Below are 16,118 nucleotides of genomic sequence, written 5' to 3'. Positions count from 1 at the left end.
CCGCGCTCTCCCACCTCGGAGACCACCAGCTCGACTTAAGCTGGGATCCGCGGCAAAGTTGTCCGCCCGGCCACGTAGCGCGGAGCTCCGCGGTCCGGCACCGGAACAACCAGCACCCGCCGCCGAGCTCGGAGGAGCCCGCAGTTGCGCACCCGCGGGGTCGCGTCGGCGGCGCATTGATGGAGAAACTCTCGGCACCGCAGCCGTCGTGCGGGAACGCTCGCGATGCCGAGCCCGAACTCGAAGCTGTTCCCCGGGACGCGTGGAGCGCTGAGCGGGAGACGACCGGCGCAAGAGGTGGCAAGAAGAAGAATTATCAGCGCTACCCCAAACCACCATACTCGTACCTTGCAATGATTGCCATGGTGATTCAACGCTCTCCGGAGAAGAAGTTAACTTTAGCGGAGGTAGAGTGGAATACAAAACACGCTTCGGACTGCAAATGCACGCAATGTCGCTTTGGGTGTTGTTTTACGCACGGACCTGTTTAACTTTGGAAGTCATGAACTCGGATAATACATTCAAAGAGGACATTTCTTCAAGTAAACAAAATCTCGTCGTTGCCTATACGATGGGTGTTGTGTGAATGTTACAAAAACACACACACACACACACACACACACACACACACACACACATCAAAGCTTATTGACATTTGAGTGACTGACAGCCATGCCATTACAGTACTGTATTGTATTGGGCTTGCTGTGATAAGCTCGTGCTACAGAGAAACCGCTGATAGCGATCTGTATCACGAACATCATTCGATCCAGTACGGTTCATTAGGCTCGACATGCATCTCAAATACAGGACATTTCATTTCAGCTTCTTGTGAATCAATGCCAAGAGAAATTCACCCTTGTCGCCATATCTCCGACTTGTACAGTGATTTGTTTTGTTGTTCTGGTTCCAGATTCTGAAGGAGATCAGCACCCTCTTCCCATTCTTTAAGGGGAATTACAAAGGCTGGAGGGATTCTGTGCGACATAACCTGTCCTCATATGACTGTTTCGTTAAGGTTCGTATGCTGACGTAGATTGGCGGTGAAAGAAGTTCAGTGAATGATATTTTGACATTCATCACTTGAAGACGACCATTGCAAATGCAAACCATTTGGAGACGATTAAAATCAGCGTCCAAAATGAGGACAATTTTGGAGTGAAATAAATGATAAGAAATTGCAATAAGTGGCGCGTGCCTATCCGGCCGCCGATTGTTTTTAAAAAGGAAAAAAATATATATCGAAAATGAATGTTTGTATCTAACTTGGTGTGTTCCAGCAGTCTTTTGCTCCTTTCTTGTCATTTTGAGACAACCGATCGACAAATGCGAATTAACTCGGATCATTGACAACATAGGTTAGCTCGGGTCTGGATAGTTTTGGGCCAAACTGCATATGCGGAGCTTCGATTTGCACATTTCTACTTCTTGCGGCAGTACTCAGGGAGGGTCTTTTGGCTGAAACCTTCAAACCAGTTTGAAGCTGCTATTGGTGGTGATTGCGAGTAAATGTGAAAGAGGGCCAGTGCAACTACGTGGTCAGCTCTGAATATTCATTTTCTACGCATGCTTCCACCCGCAGGTGTTAAAAGATCCCAACAAGCCGCAGGGCAAAGGGAACTTCTGGGCCGTGGAGCTGAGCTGCGTTCCTTTGGAGCTGCTAAAGAGGCAGAACACGGCCGTGTCCCGCCAGGATGAGACCATCTTTGCGCAGGATCTGGCCCCTTACATCCTGCAGGGACACAAGCCAGAATTCGAGCCGCCGCCTCCCGGTGACCCCGTGACCAGCCTCCCTCCCATGCGGTCCGGGAACCTCTCCCCAGCGCAAGAGGACTTGTTCCGACCCAAGCTGGACTCATCCTTCGCTATCGACTCTTTGCTCCACAGCCTCCGTCCCACTAGTGGCTCAGAGGTCGTGGATGTGGGCATGAGAGACTGTTGGGGTGAGATGGAGCGCCCCCAGTTGTCGCCCCCTCCGCGCCCCCGTTACGCCTCCTCTGCCCGCAGTGTTTCCGCTAGCTCGGCTAGCCCGGCTTCCACCACCTCCTCTTCCTCTGAAGAAGACTGGAAGGTGGCGTCCCTTCATGGGAAGCGTCTCCCCTCTGATGGTCAAGCGGGATCGGGCAGTTATGAGGAATATAAACCTCCGCTCCATAAGTCGGCGCGACGGGATGCTATCGCAGCCCCTTGGGAGCTGCCCACCTCCTATGCCAAATACGCCCCACCCAATGCGGTGGCCCCGCCAAGCATGAGGTTCAACAGTGGGTCTCTAATGCCCCTACATGGTGGACTTCCTCTTTACGGCTACGGGAGCTCTCCTGTGGCGCCGGGTCACTTTCTGAGCCACACGTACTGGCCCATCCTCCCCAGCGGACGGGTTTCCGTCCAACCCCCTCCTCCGCTCATCATGGACTTGGACAACATGCTGCAGTCCGTGCCACCAAATAAGAGTGTGTTTGACGCACTCATGCCACCCAGTCAAAACACGCACCACCAACCAGCCAGTCACTACACACTGCAGAATGGGTCGGCCCTAAACCGATACGCTCCATATTAAACTCTTTTGAGCTATTGACTCTTTTAAACTGTCACTTTAGTGCATGCTAACAACAATTGACATTTCTGTTTGAGTAACGGGTGCAAACAAAAACAACTCATCATTGAAGAAACTACCTCATATTGTACAACCAAACGTATCTACCTCAATCCTACAAGGAGAACAATTTGCATACGCCCACATAAAACTTATTTATCACCGCACTGCCGGCCTTACTCGCGCTGTTTTTTTTAAGATTGTCTTTCCTGGGGAGCAGAATGTGTTTTGTACTGAATTTTACAATTGTTTGAGGGCAGGGCAGTAAATGGGGCATATACTAAAACCTTCTGGCGTTACAAACTCATTATCGACATTCAATTTAAACTGCTTTGATAGCGCATTGAAGGCGCAGAAGGGGATGATTATCGACATTCATACTGCATTACTCCAAGTGCAGAGCAATCAAGCTGATTGCTTGTAGCAGTTTTAAAGTAAATATTGCTCAGGTTGGTCTTTTTTTTCATATATATATATATATATACTGTATTTTTTCCACTGTTGGACTGCTACCTCACGTTTTTCTACTGTCGGCAATGTGGACCCTGCACTGTGGGGTTAATTTGCACTCTTTTGAAGTCATATGATTGTCTATCAAAACTATAAATGTCAAACTGCAATGACAAGTGAATATTTTTGTCCTAAAAAAAAAAAAAAAAGGCATCCTTTAGCCTCAAGGTTGTCTCCGGGGTTAAAGGAATGTTACAGTGTTGAACAGGGTCTCTAATAAATGCTGTTTTAGCCCAAATGTTATGTCCAGTGTTGTTGGAAAATACACGGTTTCCTCCCCATATTAAATGTGTAAATGTCCTCTGGATTGGAATTTTGATGTAATTTGTGTAAAATACACTGAGGTGGTACTTCACCCTTTAAAGCTTTTAAGTATGTCAAAGTAAACTTTATTTTACTTTTCGTACAAGAGATTCTTCCGCCTTTCTTCCATTCATAGTTTAATTTAAAAAAAAAACGTTAAAAATATCTAGGCGTCTGCATTTTACAGAGCCTTCTTTTGATAGTTGCTCAGGCTTAAATTAGTCATGTTTGGTGTCAATGAGACCGCAGCTCTTGCAAGCTTTGAGCTGATAAACTAAAGGAGATAATTCTGGGAAGGCTCAAAGGGGGGGCATGTCTCCAATCTTCATCGCCCCACAGATGGTGTTTGAGCACAGGAATTGAGATCCCTAAACAAGGAAGTTATCTTTGATCAACCATCCACGGGCTCCGAATTGGAATTTGCAGTGAGCGCGAAGAAGCCATCTGATTTACATCCAAAATCCAGCAGCCGTCAACCTCCTGCTGCTTCCTCCGCAGTGGTCGCTATCTCTTTATCAGCAGCCTACGCATGCCAGCACTCCCTTCACCATGCGTCCCCCCCCCACCCCCCCTTGCATCATTCCTCACCCAAAAAAGGGAGGAGGGAAACAAAACCCCATGCACCCCACCCAAATACAAGACAATGCTGGGCTATACCTCGGCAATCACTCACGCCAATTGAAATGTACGACTTGTGCGACGAGACCCTTTTGTGCTTGGTTCCGATAGCAACCAAAATATTCCGGTATTCAAACTACAGTTGAGGGGGGGAAGATGTATTGAAGAATTTTCAACCGTTTTTCTTCATTAAAAAAAAAAAAAAATCTCCAAAAATCTTCAAACCAAAAATTAAGTGTCGGGTAGATAAAGGTGGAAGGTTTGCTGCTGATTTGTAAACCCTTGCAAACGTTGATGTATGGTTAGAAATGTATTTTAGCAAGGCGTGACTGTCATCACCGTTGTCATCTGAAATTCTCGTGGAGACGTCGGCCTTAAAAATAGTTGTTGAATAAATGACGAATGCTTTTCTGAGAAACGTGTGCCTTTAATGCGTCTCTTTTTGTCAATGTGGCAATGTGTGCCTCCTTTGAAAGGACGTCTCGCTCTGAACTCCTAATCTTGTCATTCCTTCAAAGCGCCGCACCTTTCCACTTATATTTGCTTTGTTTCCGCTCTGTCACACTCCCTCTTGTGCCATGCGGTATTCAAAGACGCTGCCTCTCTCGGGGAAAGTCTCATTCAAGCGCCTGCGCTTTGTCTGTAGTTTTCTATTTGCTTCCTCCACCTTCCCATAGCCCCCTCCCCCAGGGGTGTAGAGGCAGAACATGTCCTGTAGATGGAAACAAACACACGCGGACTGAAATTAGCACATGGATTCCCAACCGTCAGGCTGATCCAGCCTCTCAACGTAATGTACGTAATTGTTCTGGATCGGCGAAGGTAAAAATGAGTCCGATCTTTTTGAATATTATTTAAGCTGGCTTGAAGAACCCCTTTAAAATGGTCTGAACCCCTGTTTTGAACTCATCCATTCGAATCCAACTCATCGAAAAGAGGTCATTTTGATGTCCTACCCCGGGTTGAAGGCTGACGCTAGTCTTGGCACCCAAGTTGAGCACTCTGCCATCAGCTCTGTGAAGCAGGTTCAGACCCGCCGCGCCGGCTTCCCCCCCTGACCAGCAGAGAAAGAGAACATTGTTGAAAAGGGTTACGCAATTCAAACACAACATTTTGAAGTCAGTTTCAATGAGTTTACCCTCAAGGCCATAGGGGCGCGTGGCTCGCCTCTCACTCAGTACAGAAAGGACGACTTTGTCACGGAACAAGAGCTTCCGTATCACACCGTCCCCTCCACGGTACTTCCCTGCACCTCCTGAAGCAGGCCGCAAAGAGAACTGCTCCAAAATCACCGGGTACCTAACAAACATAGTTAGCGCACAACTTAGCTGCGATACTAGATTGCGCAATGCTTTGCTACTTGTTGCATGGAAACCCTGAAATAAAATTGATCTACACCAGTGAGTCTCAACTGGTATGTCCGGACCGAAGAGTGGGTCGCGCACCCATTTTTGGTTGATTCGTGGACAGCAGTTCAAACATTACAGGTACTTGTATTCTGTTTTACTACGTTCAATACAGAGTAACCAACGTGGAACATATTCGTTAAGTGACAGGAAATGTTACTCATTTGTGCTCTAGTCACTAGTTTACAGGATTATGTAAACATAGGCAGCGCAGCTCAGCCTTTGGTTAGCAAGCAAGCAAAATGCTTTTGGTGGAACAGTCAAATTTATTTGAAACATAGTTAAAGAAATATAACATGCGTTGTACATCTATTTTCAGAGGCAGCAAACAAAAAATACTTTTTTTGTTTTTAACTTCTTTAAAATGCAAAGATGTTGGTCCCAGGATGGTAAGAGTTGAGACCCAATGGTCTGATCCAGAATTCCTACGCTGGAGGCGCGCCACAAGTAAATGACAACTGCTCCAAAAGTTTTATAGGGGCAGCAATTTGTGGACAAGAACCACTTTCCTATTAGACGGGGCTATGGGCTGACTAAATGAAGCCCCCGGCCCTCACTTCAACATAGTTCCTTGGCATCAAAATACCCCAAGATGGCATCAAAGCAATCGTTTTATATGAGACAGGGCTTTAATTAATCTTTTGTTCAACCAAATCTCGTGTCTTGCCTCTTTTCCAGAATCTCTGGGTCAGTGATGCGGGTGTTGGTCATGTGACTGTGAATGCCACTTCTCCCATTCCAGCTTGGCCCTGCCCCGGCGCCACCAGCGACGGTCTCATAATAGCCAACTTTGTCGCTGCCAAATGAAACGTTGTTCATGCAACCCTGAGAACAAAGGATGTGGGTTGTCAAACAAGGGCCACTTCTCAAACGCAATGATGACCTTACCGTCATCGCATCCCAGCCATCCTTACCTGGGAGGCGGCGCAGACCTCAAATGCCTTGAAAATGACATCCACAACTCGCTGCGACGTGAGCACATTCCCACCAACCACAGCGGCATTCTGTGAAGGCTGCAGGATGGAACCCGGGGGGATGACGACTGTGATCGGGGCAAGACAGCCCTGAGTGTGTGTGGGGAGAAAAGCATTCAAAAGGTCATTTCATGGCTTTGTGGCTCAACTCGTGCGATGGATGTCCCAGACAAATGAGATGAAGCCGAGAGCGAGAGAAGCATCAGACCTGATTGAGGGGGATGTCCTGTCCCACCATGCAGCGCAGGCAGTAGATGAGGGCCGAGAGGGTAATTGCACGTGGAGCGTTGCAGTTGCCCCAAACCTCTGTGCCTGTCCCAGTGAAGTCAAACACAGCAGTGCCCTGTCGAGGTCAAAGGCTATTAATGCTAACGTATTCACTCCAAGGCAGAGTCCAAGACAGCGATTCAGCTGAAAACTTGTTTGGTTGCATGGCAACAACTTTTTGGGAGTGTGAAAATGTGTTTCACGATGGAGGTTTTTGACAAAAACAACATTCCGTCTTCTCTATAAAGAGTGAAGCGGGGTACTTCCTTGTTCATGGAGGATGGAGAACAGGCACGAGCATGTCTGTGAATATTCTCGTTCATTTCGGTCATTCCATTTTCAGGGCATTGCAACTGGACTGTTCTGGTTTCCTCCGAAGAGGTTTTGCCTCTCATTCGAGCGGACGTCATAAATTCATGATAACAGAAGGCAGGCGGTACGAAATGAAATGCACTGGCGGTGTAGTGAATGCACACTGAAACTTTCTGCCGTTGAACTGCTTGTGCTACATTAATTTGCATACGCCCAGACAAAACCTTGAAGGTCAGTGCGAATCATGATGTCGGGTCACTGGCAAGATGGCGTCGACTTCATTCGGTCATCACCTCATCTTCGTTAATCTGGACCCGCAGGCGGATTGGGGTGCCGTCATCCATGAAATCCTCGGACTCCACCTCGAGGGAGCCGGTCTGTTGTCGCCGACGACGCGCAAAGTCTCTCAGCATGTCCCTCACTGCCAGCTCCGCATTGCTCTGCAACGGGCAGCGGCCATGCCATTACCAGAGGTCTCCTCTCTGCCGTTTGTTCTTGGGAGTCACTGTTACCTGGATGTAGCCCATGTAGGCCTGAACTACTGCCAGACCGTAGCAGTCAATCAACTCCCCCACCAGCTGACTGCCTCTCCGGTTGGCTGCTACCTGAGCGCGCAGATCCGACAGGTTGTCGTGGAGGTTCCGGGTTCCGGACGACTCCGGGTACCGGGCCGGAGCCATCAGGGCCTCCGTCACCGCTGGTGAGCGGACAGCCAGAGCCGCCAAGTAGCAAAACACAAAAGCGTTGTGGGAAGAAATGAATGTAAAATGTCAAGCTGCACACACTGCACGTTATTGGGAGCCTGTGGTTCTTTTATCGTGACCAATGTGTTATTTCATTAAGTATTTTAACCTAATTAAATACAAAGGCGTGGGTAAGTGATGTGTCTAAATGAAATGGGGCTTGAGGTTAAAAATTAAATAAAAACGTCTGTCAGACATTTGCTGTTCAAAAGCGAGATTATGCAAATGTGTCTTTATCCCCATAATCTCAAACGTCTTGATTAAAAACAGATTGCACCATCATTTAAATATCCAAATATTAGATCTTTGCATTTCTGTGATTACAACTTTTATGTTATATTGCGTTTTTAGTGCAGTCTGTGCCTGTGCAGAGCTGAAATAAATATCGACACGTTTAATTAAGGTCTATCCTATCCACAGCACTGAACGCTTGAAAAATAAATACAAACACGGCTAATCGTTTGTTCTTGGCCTACCTTCTTCCTGGAAGACTCCGCCTGTTACCAGTTTGAAGGAAATGAAGACGGCTCCCTCCTGTTGCAGGGAGGTGGAGTGTGGGGGCATGGAGCCAGGAGTGATGCCTCCTATGTCTGCATGGTGACCCCTGCTGGCTACAAAGAACACCGGCCCACTTACACCTTTCTGAAAGACCTGGAATTCAAGGAGGGAGTGTTGGCGTCGGAAAGCATGGCGAGGTAAGAAACAAGAAAAACAAGACAAATTCTGCGGGGCAGTGACTGACTGGGGTGATGACTGTGAGATCAGGAAGGTGACTGCCGCCGGCACATGGGTGGTTACTCAGAATCACATCTCCTTCTTTTAGTTTATCCCCCAGAGATAAGATCTAAACAGAAAAGAAGAATTGAATATTTGGGGTCAAACAAGCTCAAGTGCACAGCGCGAAAAGCTTCCATGCCTGATACTGGACAGTCTCCTGCATGGCACCAAGATGGACAGGAATGTGGGGCGCGTTTGACACCAGACCGCCATCTGGTCCAAATACAGCACAGGAGAAGTCGAGACGCTCCTTGATGTTGGTGGAGATGGAAGTCCTTTGCAGAACTCTGCCCATTTGTTCTACAGGCCCACAAAAGGTCAGAATTTACATGGATGACTTCTTATGAGTATATGTATTAACAGGAGGGTTTTTTGGGGGGTTTTGTTGCCGATACGGTTGCCAGCCAACCTGCTATGCTCATGAAGCGATGGGAGAAGATGGAAAGCTGCACCGTGTTGAGTTCTGTACCCACTGCGCAGTGGGGGTCGGAGCCAACCGTCACGCACACGTCCCCCCTTTCTGTCAAACAGGCCTCACAGCAAGGCTCCACCAAGATGGTGCTGAGGACGAAATACAAAACTATTCATCAGCCAACCCGACAAAATGGAATGAAACCCAATACGAGAGGTCTGTCTTTCAATAAATCTCATGCCTACATTTGATTGAAATTTTTCATGACGGCTTCTTTTGTGGAATAGCAACGAAATCACACTTTTTTTTTTGTGGTCACCTCGTTAATGACACGAACGGGGCAAATAACAGCAAGCAGTACAATGCACTGCAAAACACGCATATCTGTGTGGGTGTAGCAACAACAATGACAAAGCCACAGCTATTTCAAAGCGTAACTCAAGTGCCCGTGCCTGTTCTTGTCAATGATAATGGCTGGTCCCAGGATGGCGTGACCACAAAGAAGTTCCTCCCACAGATACACCGCGGTGTCATGGTAACCGTCCTCGAAGTAGCATTTGGTCATCTAGGGGTAAGAGCAATGGTGACACATTGTCATTGAGCACCTGTCCACACCACAAGCCTTTATGATTTGAGGTAAGCAGTAGGGATGTCTTTTTTTTTTGATGTTATTTTGCAAAAAAAGTCCAAATACCGTGACAGGTTTGGCCTGACCGCGCCCCTTCTTTGGTTTGTACGTCAATTTGATGCCTGACTTGCCGCAGCCCCTCACTCTGATGTCATCTACCATGATGGGTCTCTCTGGGATGGTGAAACCAAACTCCTTTTGATACCTAGACAAGAACAAAGCCTCCGCTCAATGTCATACGGTCAGACGCGATCGAAATCTTAGCGCACAAACCTTTGCGTAAAGGCACCGCGGAAGTCGCCAGCTTGACAAGTCTGTTCACTGCTGGGGTAGTCGGTTGCGGTCACCATGAGAGCGCAGTCTGTGCCCTCGTAGCGCAGGTGGAGAAAAACCTCAGTGGTTATCTGGCCACTGAGAGGATACGAAAGACTGGTTTGAATGCCAAGTTACAAAACGGCGACATTCGTCTTGCAAGAAGCAAACAGCGCGAGACGTACCTGTTGAACCCACGTGCGCACAGTGTGTCGTGGCAGCGTTTGGAGAGCAGTTCAACTCGACGGTCGAGCTCGCTGAAAGAGCTGCGTTCATACCGCAGCGAGCACGGCTCCTGGACCTCCTCTACAACGTCCGCTAGAGCCAGCCCGTAGGCTGATAGCACGCCACTGTACCTAAAAACGCCGTACAGCAAGCAAGTTACAAATATTACAAGCTAAAAATGATGGTGTGTAGTATATATGTGAAGCTCAACAAAAACACGTCGGGTACACCTGCGCAATCCAATGAGATCGAACTAAATCTGCAAATGTCAACTGAACTTTTAAAACTTGAATTAACACCGTCTGAGGTCGTGTCCATCTGTTTATCTGTATATGACCTGTAACTGCTTGGGGACCACTACAGGGTATACCCACTTTTTGGCCAAAGTGGAATGTGATCCAGATACCCTAACAGGAAAATGCAAATACTAATGGAGGGTTGTTATTGGCTAACGTTGCCCGCGTGTGCCGAATAGAGTGTCCAGTGAGACGAAGGCAAACAAGGAAAGATCACTCTCAAGTATCATGATTACTTATGTATGAAGACGGTCTTCATCCCAAGGGATCGGGCGATTGCACAGGCATGCTGGCCACCGGCGCCCCCGAAACACGCCAACACGTGCTGTGATGTGTCGTGGCCCTTTGCCTGGAGTGTATACACGCTAGTTAACATTCAACCCATTTCGCCGACCCAAATGCAAAACTCGACCCTGTTACTTGGATACCTGCGTCAGGGCTCTTATTGGCCGACACATGGCCTCATTTGCCACGCGGACGAATCCCATGGCCACGTCTTCCAAAGTCATTTCAGACTGGCTTTTGGGCAAAGTACCATTGTTTGAGGGGTTTGTGCCATTTGCACTAGCCTGTAAATAAATACATAAATAAAATTAGATATATGTTCAAAACAACTTCGTATGTTGCTCAAATTGGCCTAAACATTAGCACAATCTACTTGTGATTGGTTAGAGGACAGGAAGTGGTTGATTTCTTTGGTCAGACACCGGAAATGCGTCATGGTCTCTTCCAGGGATAGAGGTTCGTTCTCGCCGGGCCCAAAGATCTTGGGAAAGAAGGAAGGGAGGAGGCGGCCGAGAGCTAAGTTAGCATCCGTCACAGTCAGAGGACCACCTAGGAAAATCCAAAAGGGACGTCAGGTTACGCTTCACCATTGCAATGCACATATGTCAAAACACCAGTAAATCATTGACGGTTTTGTACATTACCTTTCCGATAGCAGGCCGGTCCTGGATGTGCGCCGGCAGACTCCGGTCCAACAACAAACATCCCTGACCTGACAAGGAAAGCGAAATGAGAAGACAAACACCCGTCAGCAAAGACATGCGACATCATGCCAATATTTACTGCACATAGCCGCAACGCAATCGTGTGAAATGTACTCACACTCTGTCACTTGAGTTGAAGTACACATACTTGAAGTACTTGATACTTGAGTTAAAAAAAAAGTCAAATTTCTGATTCAAATCCTCAAGTCAGAGGAAAAAAGTACAGACTTTAAAGTAAAAACACATTATTACGGTCAATCACATAAAATACCCATTTTGCTAATTTGGCATTAAAAAACAAAAAAAACAAAAAAAAAAACCCATAACATTTAATTATAGTTTCCCTCTTTCAATGACTTTCATAGTGCTCTGTTTTTTCTCAGAATATTGCCAGAAGCTTGAAGTGGATGGCAGAAGATAAGATATGCCCCAAAAAGTATTCTTGACTTGAGCAATTCTCTTAAATCAGGCCACAGACGATGATTATATCTTGCTTCTCTGAATCTGTTGCGGCTTTGCGTGTAAATGCTGCCTGCTTCGTGTTTCTCAATGTCCCTGCCGTCTCAATGTTTTATTTTTCCCCCCAAGTTCCTAAGATCTAAATCAATGAGCCAATCGGTTGATGTCTTTTTTTTTTTTTAAATCTCATACAGCTCCGTCACTCTGCATTTTTGTTGCACTACGGGACACTCTATCTTGCTTCATGACTCTCTGCATACTGTACATTTGTGTTCATGACCTTAATGTATATTTTGTCTTTGTCTATTTCTTGCTATAGTGGTGAGAGTGACTTCAACTTCCGAAGGCAAAACTCCCTGTGGGTTTTGATACAATTGGGCAACAAAGCGAAAACACAAAAAACATAAGACTATGTAATGCCCGGATATATTTTCTAAGGTATCGAGTAACAGTAGAGAGTCGGAAAAATAAACACAACTGTAGTAGATACCTGGAAAAACAAATCTCCTGAAGCACAGTAACCAAGTACAAAAATGTCTATGACAGACCTGAAGAAGAGTCGCGAGCCTCCGCCCGCCGCAACGGTGTTGATGTCGAGCTGAGGCGCTTGCAGGGTGACTCCAGCTGTAGTCGCCTCAAAAACGTGCTCAAACTGGCCCGCGTAACGACTCACATCGGTAGATGTGCCTGCGGAGGTCGAGAAAGCAGGATTTTTTCTCTGGCCACAGAATGGCGTTTTTTTTTTTTTTTTTTTTTTTTTTGGTCATGAGACAAATGTTCATACTGCACATACCAAACCATAGCCCGGACTTACCACCCATATCAAAGCCAATCACAGGTCTCTTCTCCATCTGGCTGTAAGAAGTGACAGCGTAACCGACGACTCCACCGGCTGGGCCGGACAGGACGGCGCGCGAACCGCAGAACTGCTGCATAGGAGTCAGACCACCATCCGACTGCATGAACAGGACGTCCACATCCTGATGACACAGGGTAACGCGAGATTAAACGGTTGTGGGAAGACACCAGGCACATTTTTGTGCCGTATTAAAAATGATCAACTCATCCATCTTCTACACCTATTCATTTTACATTTACATGTCATGTCGTCAATATACTGTACATGGACGTATAATAACATCTGCTCCTGCCCAACTACTTTTGTAGCTAATGTCCAGAAAAGGCGAAAGGTTTGCTTTTCCACTGGTAAAGGAGGTAGGACAGAGCACTATTTCAAGCTAGTCAGCGTCAGTCTAAAGTTTGTCTCCGGACTGTGCCAACAGCCACATTCCGAGAGTTGATGCTTGAACTTCCTTCTCCTTAATTTTTGCTATTACTTAGCAACACGTCACACTTTCTACGTTCATGACGGACGACATAACGCTCAAGTAAAAGAGCTTACCTTCAGAGCCCCCTTAAAGCCCGAGGTGAAGCCTTTAAGATACTCCCGGATTTTGGGGGTGAGGTAGGCATCGGCGCAGACAGTGTAACCTCGGGGGACCGCCCTGACCATGGGCATCACCTCGGAGGACAGAGAGACCTGGGTGAAACCCAGCCGACGAGCCAGGGCGCCCACGGCTTTCTCGTGGTCGGACCACCTGAGGTGGAAAGAGATTGCGACGGGGAAAAGGACATTTGCAGTCACAGCTCACTTGTTTCATCACCTAACAGCGTCCAAACCAGTTGATGCCATTTGGAGGGAGAAGTCTGTATGTGTCCTCAAGGTCATGTTCGCATGATACAAAATGCATTGTTCTCCGCAAACGCTGGCTTTGGATTGGCTAAAACGCATTTTCGAGCCAACAAATATGGTTTCACGTGTACAGAGATTTTCTTCAAACGTCATTGTTTGTGGACGTAGATCTTTAGGCCGCAGAGGTAGGAAGCTTTTTTTTTTTGTTTTTTCTTTTCATGTTTGACCACGTAGACTTAGCTTAAGAGTAAAACGCATGCAGCCGCACTGACGTGTAGGAATGAAGCAGAAGCACAGCCACACTGGTGATTCCACGGGACAGAACTCCTTTCAAGTCCTTCTCCACACGTTCCAGATCAACCTCCTGCCATACTTCCAGACTATCGCCGGTGCTTCCTGGAGAGTGACACCCAAAAAAGCAAATCAAGCACATTCATGAGTCACATAAGCATCCGTACAAACACCAATAAAAACTAGAGAATGCTTGACACCAATGCAAGCATTGTCAGTATGGCACCATTCTGAGGAACAACATGGAAACAAGAAAAACGATGGTACTCTTGTATACTCTTGTATAGGCTTTAATGCAAACAAAGTGATGCCCCATTGATTATAATTTGATGAAGCTCTAAAAAAAACAAAACATTCCAAAAGTGTATGTGGGGAGATCATTTGTTCACCTGTCACAACGCGCTTGCGATCCTTTCTGGGTAGCAGGCAGCCATCTTGCTTGAGGACCACACGCTCATCCACCTCGATAACCTCCTCATACAAAACTTCAGGCACTGACACCTCCTGTGAATGCACATATGATACAATACGTTCTGTCAAACTGGACAATGTGCAAAAAACAATGAAGGACGCCGGAACACATACAGAGCGGCGAAGATAAACCGATAGGAAGGTACATATAGAGACATACGGACGTACATGCGTCCTTTGTAGAGCAAGGTGGGATCAGAGTATAATTTATACAACTGTAAATGACACTTTACACAAGCACAAATGACTTCTGTTTAACCTCCAACACTGACCCTCATGGATAAGCAACTACTTCACCATTAATGGTTCACTGGTCAAGGGGCAAACTCTAAAACGGTTCTTTGAAAGATGACAAAACAACCCGGCTTATCCCCAAAGGCTTCCAAAGTAACCGTATTGGACTTTTTTGCTGCAGTGTGAGGATTACCAACCAAGTCGAACAGCTTAGGCCTGGCCTGCGTTCCAATGTGCAGCAAGTCTTTGAAGCCTTTGGTGACCAGGAGAGCCGTCCTCTCCCCCTGCCTCTCGAGTAGGGCGTTGGTGGCCACCGTTGTGCCCATTCGGATCCAGCCGATGCGAGACGTGTCGACGGGCTGGTCACGAGGAAAGGCGCGTCCTGTTTCCTGTCGACCAAGACACAGACAGAACGCAAATTCGGTTCAAACGTATCACATAGAAATAAAACAAGGGCATCTGTGATATTGTTGTTTGACAGTGCTTTCATGATCTGCAATAATCTCTCACCAAAGGTCAGCTGGGAAATCAAACACTTGAAGAGTGGGAAAAATAACCATGCTCTGTTTTGATCAACACTGCCGGAGATTACTGTTGTTGCAGCTCAGACATCAAGGTTTACCTCCTCCAGGACTCTGCGGATGCCCTCTGTGGGGGCGTCGTCGTAGTTCTGAGGGTCACGGGAGAGCAGTTTGAGGACCCTCTCACGGCCATCTGGTAGGCGAGCGAACACGTCTGTGAAGGTTCCTCCTCGGTCGATGGCAAAGTCAAACTTCCCTTCAGTGTGGGCCATGGTGAGCAGTGTGGACACCTGGGAAAGACATCTGGGTGAGGGAGTGTGTGCTCTGCTCATTTTGTACCGACAACGCGGAGTTTATTTATTTATTTTATTATTTGCTGCATTGAACTTTAGAGGCTAAGAGTAGTGGGAGGTACAAATGCCTACATTTGATAGGTTCAACCAGTGACTGTTTTTGGTCTTGTGCAAACTACTAGAGATGCCTGACATTTAAGCACTACAGTATGTACTTGCAACTTGGTCGACAACTGCAAAATGAGTTACGATTTGAGACGCACGTTGCATCATATTAATACAGTACGCATAACAAGTATTCAGAACGGAAATATGACACGTGTACAAATGAGAGTGGGGCAGGGAAAAAAAATACTATTGTACATCCATGTGGTCAGGAATAGAACGCAAGTCTGTCCTCATGCAACGTCACAACTGTATTCACAAAAGGTTTGCAGCAAGACTGGGGTGCAAGTGGTCGACTTCGTTCGTGTTCGCGAGTGCGGTGCGTTACAGTGCAGTCGATGAAATGCTAACTGATTCAACTCACCCGTCAGCCGCAAGATGATCGACGATAAGTTCGTTCTGCGTCAAGCCTTTCGCGTCCTGAAAGCCTCCTCTCTCGTGCTCTTGAAACTATACGCACGCACACACACACGCACACACACACACACACACACACACATACACACGCACACAAACACAAACGTGCGCGTATCTGGAGCTCCACCCCCTTGGAATCCTCCCAACAGCAAAAATGTTTTTTTCTTAATACAGTAATCATAACAAGTCAGACAAGGTAAAAAGTAAAG

At 47.0% G+C, this 16,118-nt stretch overlaps 2 protein-coding genes across 2 annotated transcripts in view; one reads left to right on the top strand and one right to left on the bottom strand.

The window, feature by feature from the left end:
* The window catches only part of foxh1 (forkhead box H1), a 4,704-nt gene extending 2,051 nt beyond the window's left edge, over positions 1-2,653 (top strand). The window contains exons 2-4 of the mRNA XM_019863120.1: positions 22-407; positions 914-1,018; positions 1,583-2,653. Coding sequence (XP_019718679.1) covers positions 22-407; positions 914-1,018; positions 1,583-2,557 — 1,466 coding nt within the window. The 3' untranslated portion in view covers positions 2,558-2,653. The remainder of the gene's footprint in view (positions 1-21; positions 408-913; positions 1,019-1,582) is intronic.
* A 1,777-nt stretch (positions 2,654-4,430) lies between these two features.
* Positions 4,431-15,989, bottom strand: oplah (5-oxoprolinase, ATP-hydrolysing). Its single transcript, XM_019863452.1, has 28 exons — positions 15,857-15,989; positions 15,136-15,324; positions 14,711-14,902; positions 14,198-14,312; positions 13,790-13,913; positions 13,227-13,422; positions 12,639-12,804; positions 12,373-12,511; positions 11,306-11,373; positions 11,035-11,210; positions 10,805-10,945; positions 10,613-10,725; positions 10,041-10,211; positions 9,817-9,954; positions 9,610-9,748; positions 9,368-9,480; positions 8,913-9,064; positions 8,643-8,803; positions 8,469-8,570; positions 8,203-8,377; positions 7,496-7,680; positions 7,277-7,423; positions 6,613-6,747; positions 6,345-6,494; positions 6,098-6,255; positions 5,163-5,323; positions 4,981-5,078; positions 4,431-4,736 (listed from the first exon to the last, which is right to left on the bottom strand). Exons 2-28 carry the CDS (start codon positions 15,304-15,306, stop codon positions 4,584-4,586), a joined length of 3,939 nt encoding a protein of 1,312 aa, XP_019719011.1. The 5' UTR covers positions 15,307-15,324; positions 15,857-15,989; the 3' UTR covers positions 4,431-4,583.
* Between the last annotated feature and the right edge of the window lie 129 nt (positions 15,990-16,118).

Source organism: Hippocampus comes, unplaced genomic scaffold (genome assembly GCF_001891065.2).
Source record: "Hippocampus comes isolate QL1 unplaced genomic scaffold, H_comes_QL1_v1.1 scaffold360, whole genome shotgun sequence".
Taxonomy (NCBI): Eukaryota; Metazoa; Chordata; class Actinopteri; order Syngnathiformes; family Syngnathidae; genus Hippocampus; species Hippocampus comes.
This window is presented reverse-complemented; position numbering and strand designations above follow the sequence as displayed.

Bases quoted from the DNA above. Each gene is read 5' to 3' on its own strand.
- oplah (XM_019863452.1), bottom strand. From the start codon at position 15,306: ATGGCCCACACTGAAGGGAAGTTTGACTTTGCCATCGACCGAGGAGGA. The intron at 14,313-14,710 runs GTTGGTAATCCT...GTGCATTCACAG, and splicing joins GGCCTAAGCTGTTCGACTTG to GAGGTGTCAGTGCCTGAAGT. The intron at 9,749-9,816 runs GTTTGTGCGCTA...GTTCTTGTCTAG, and splicing joins CGCGGTGCCTTTACGCAAAG to GTATCAAAAGGAGTTTGGTT.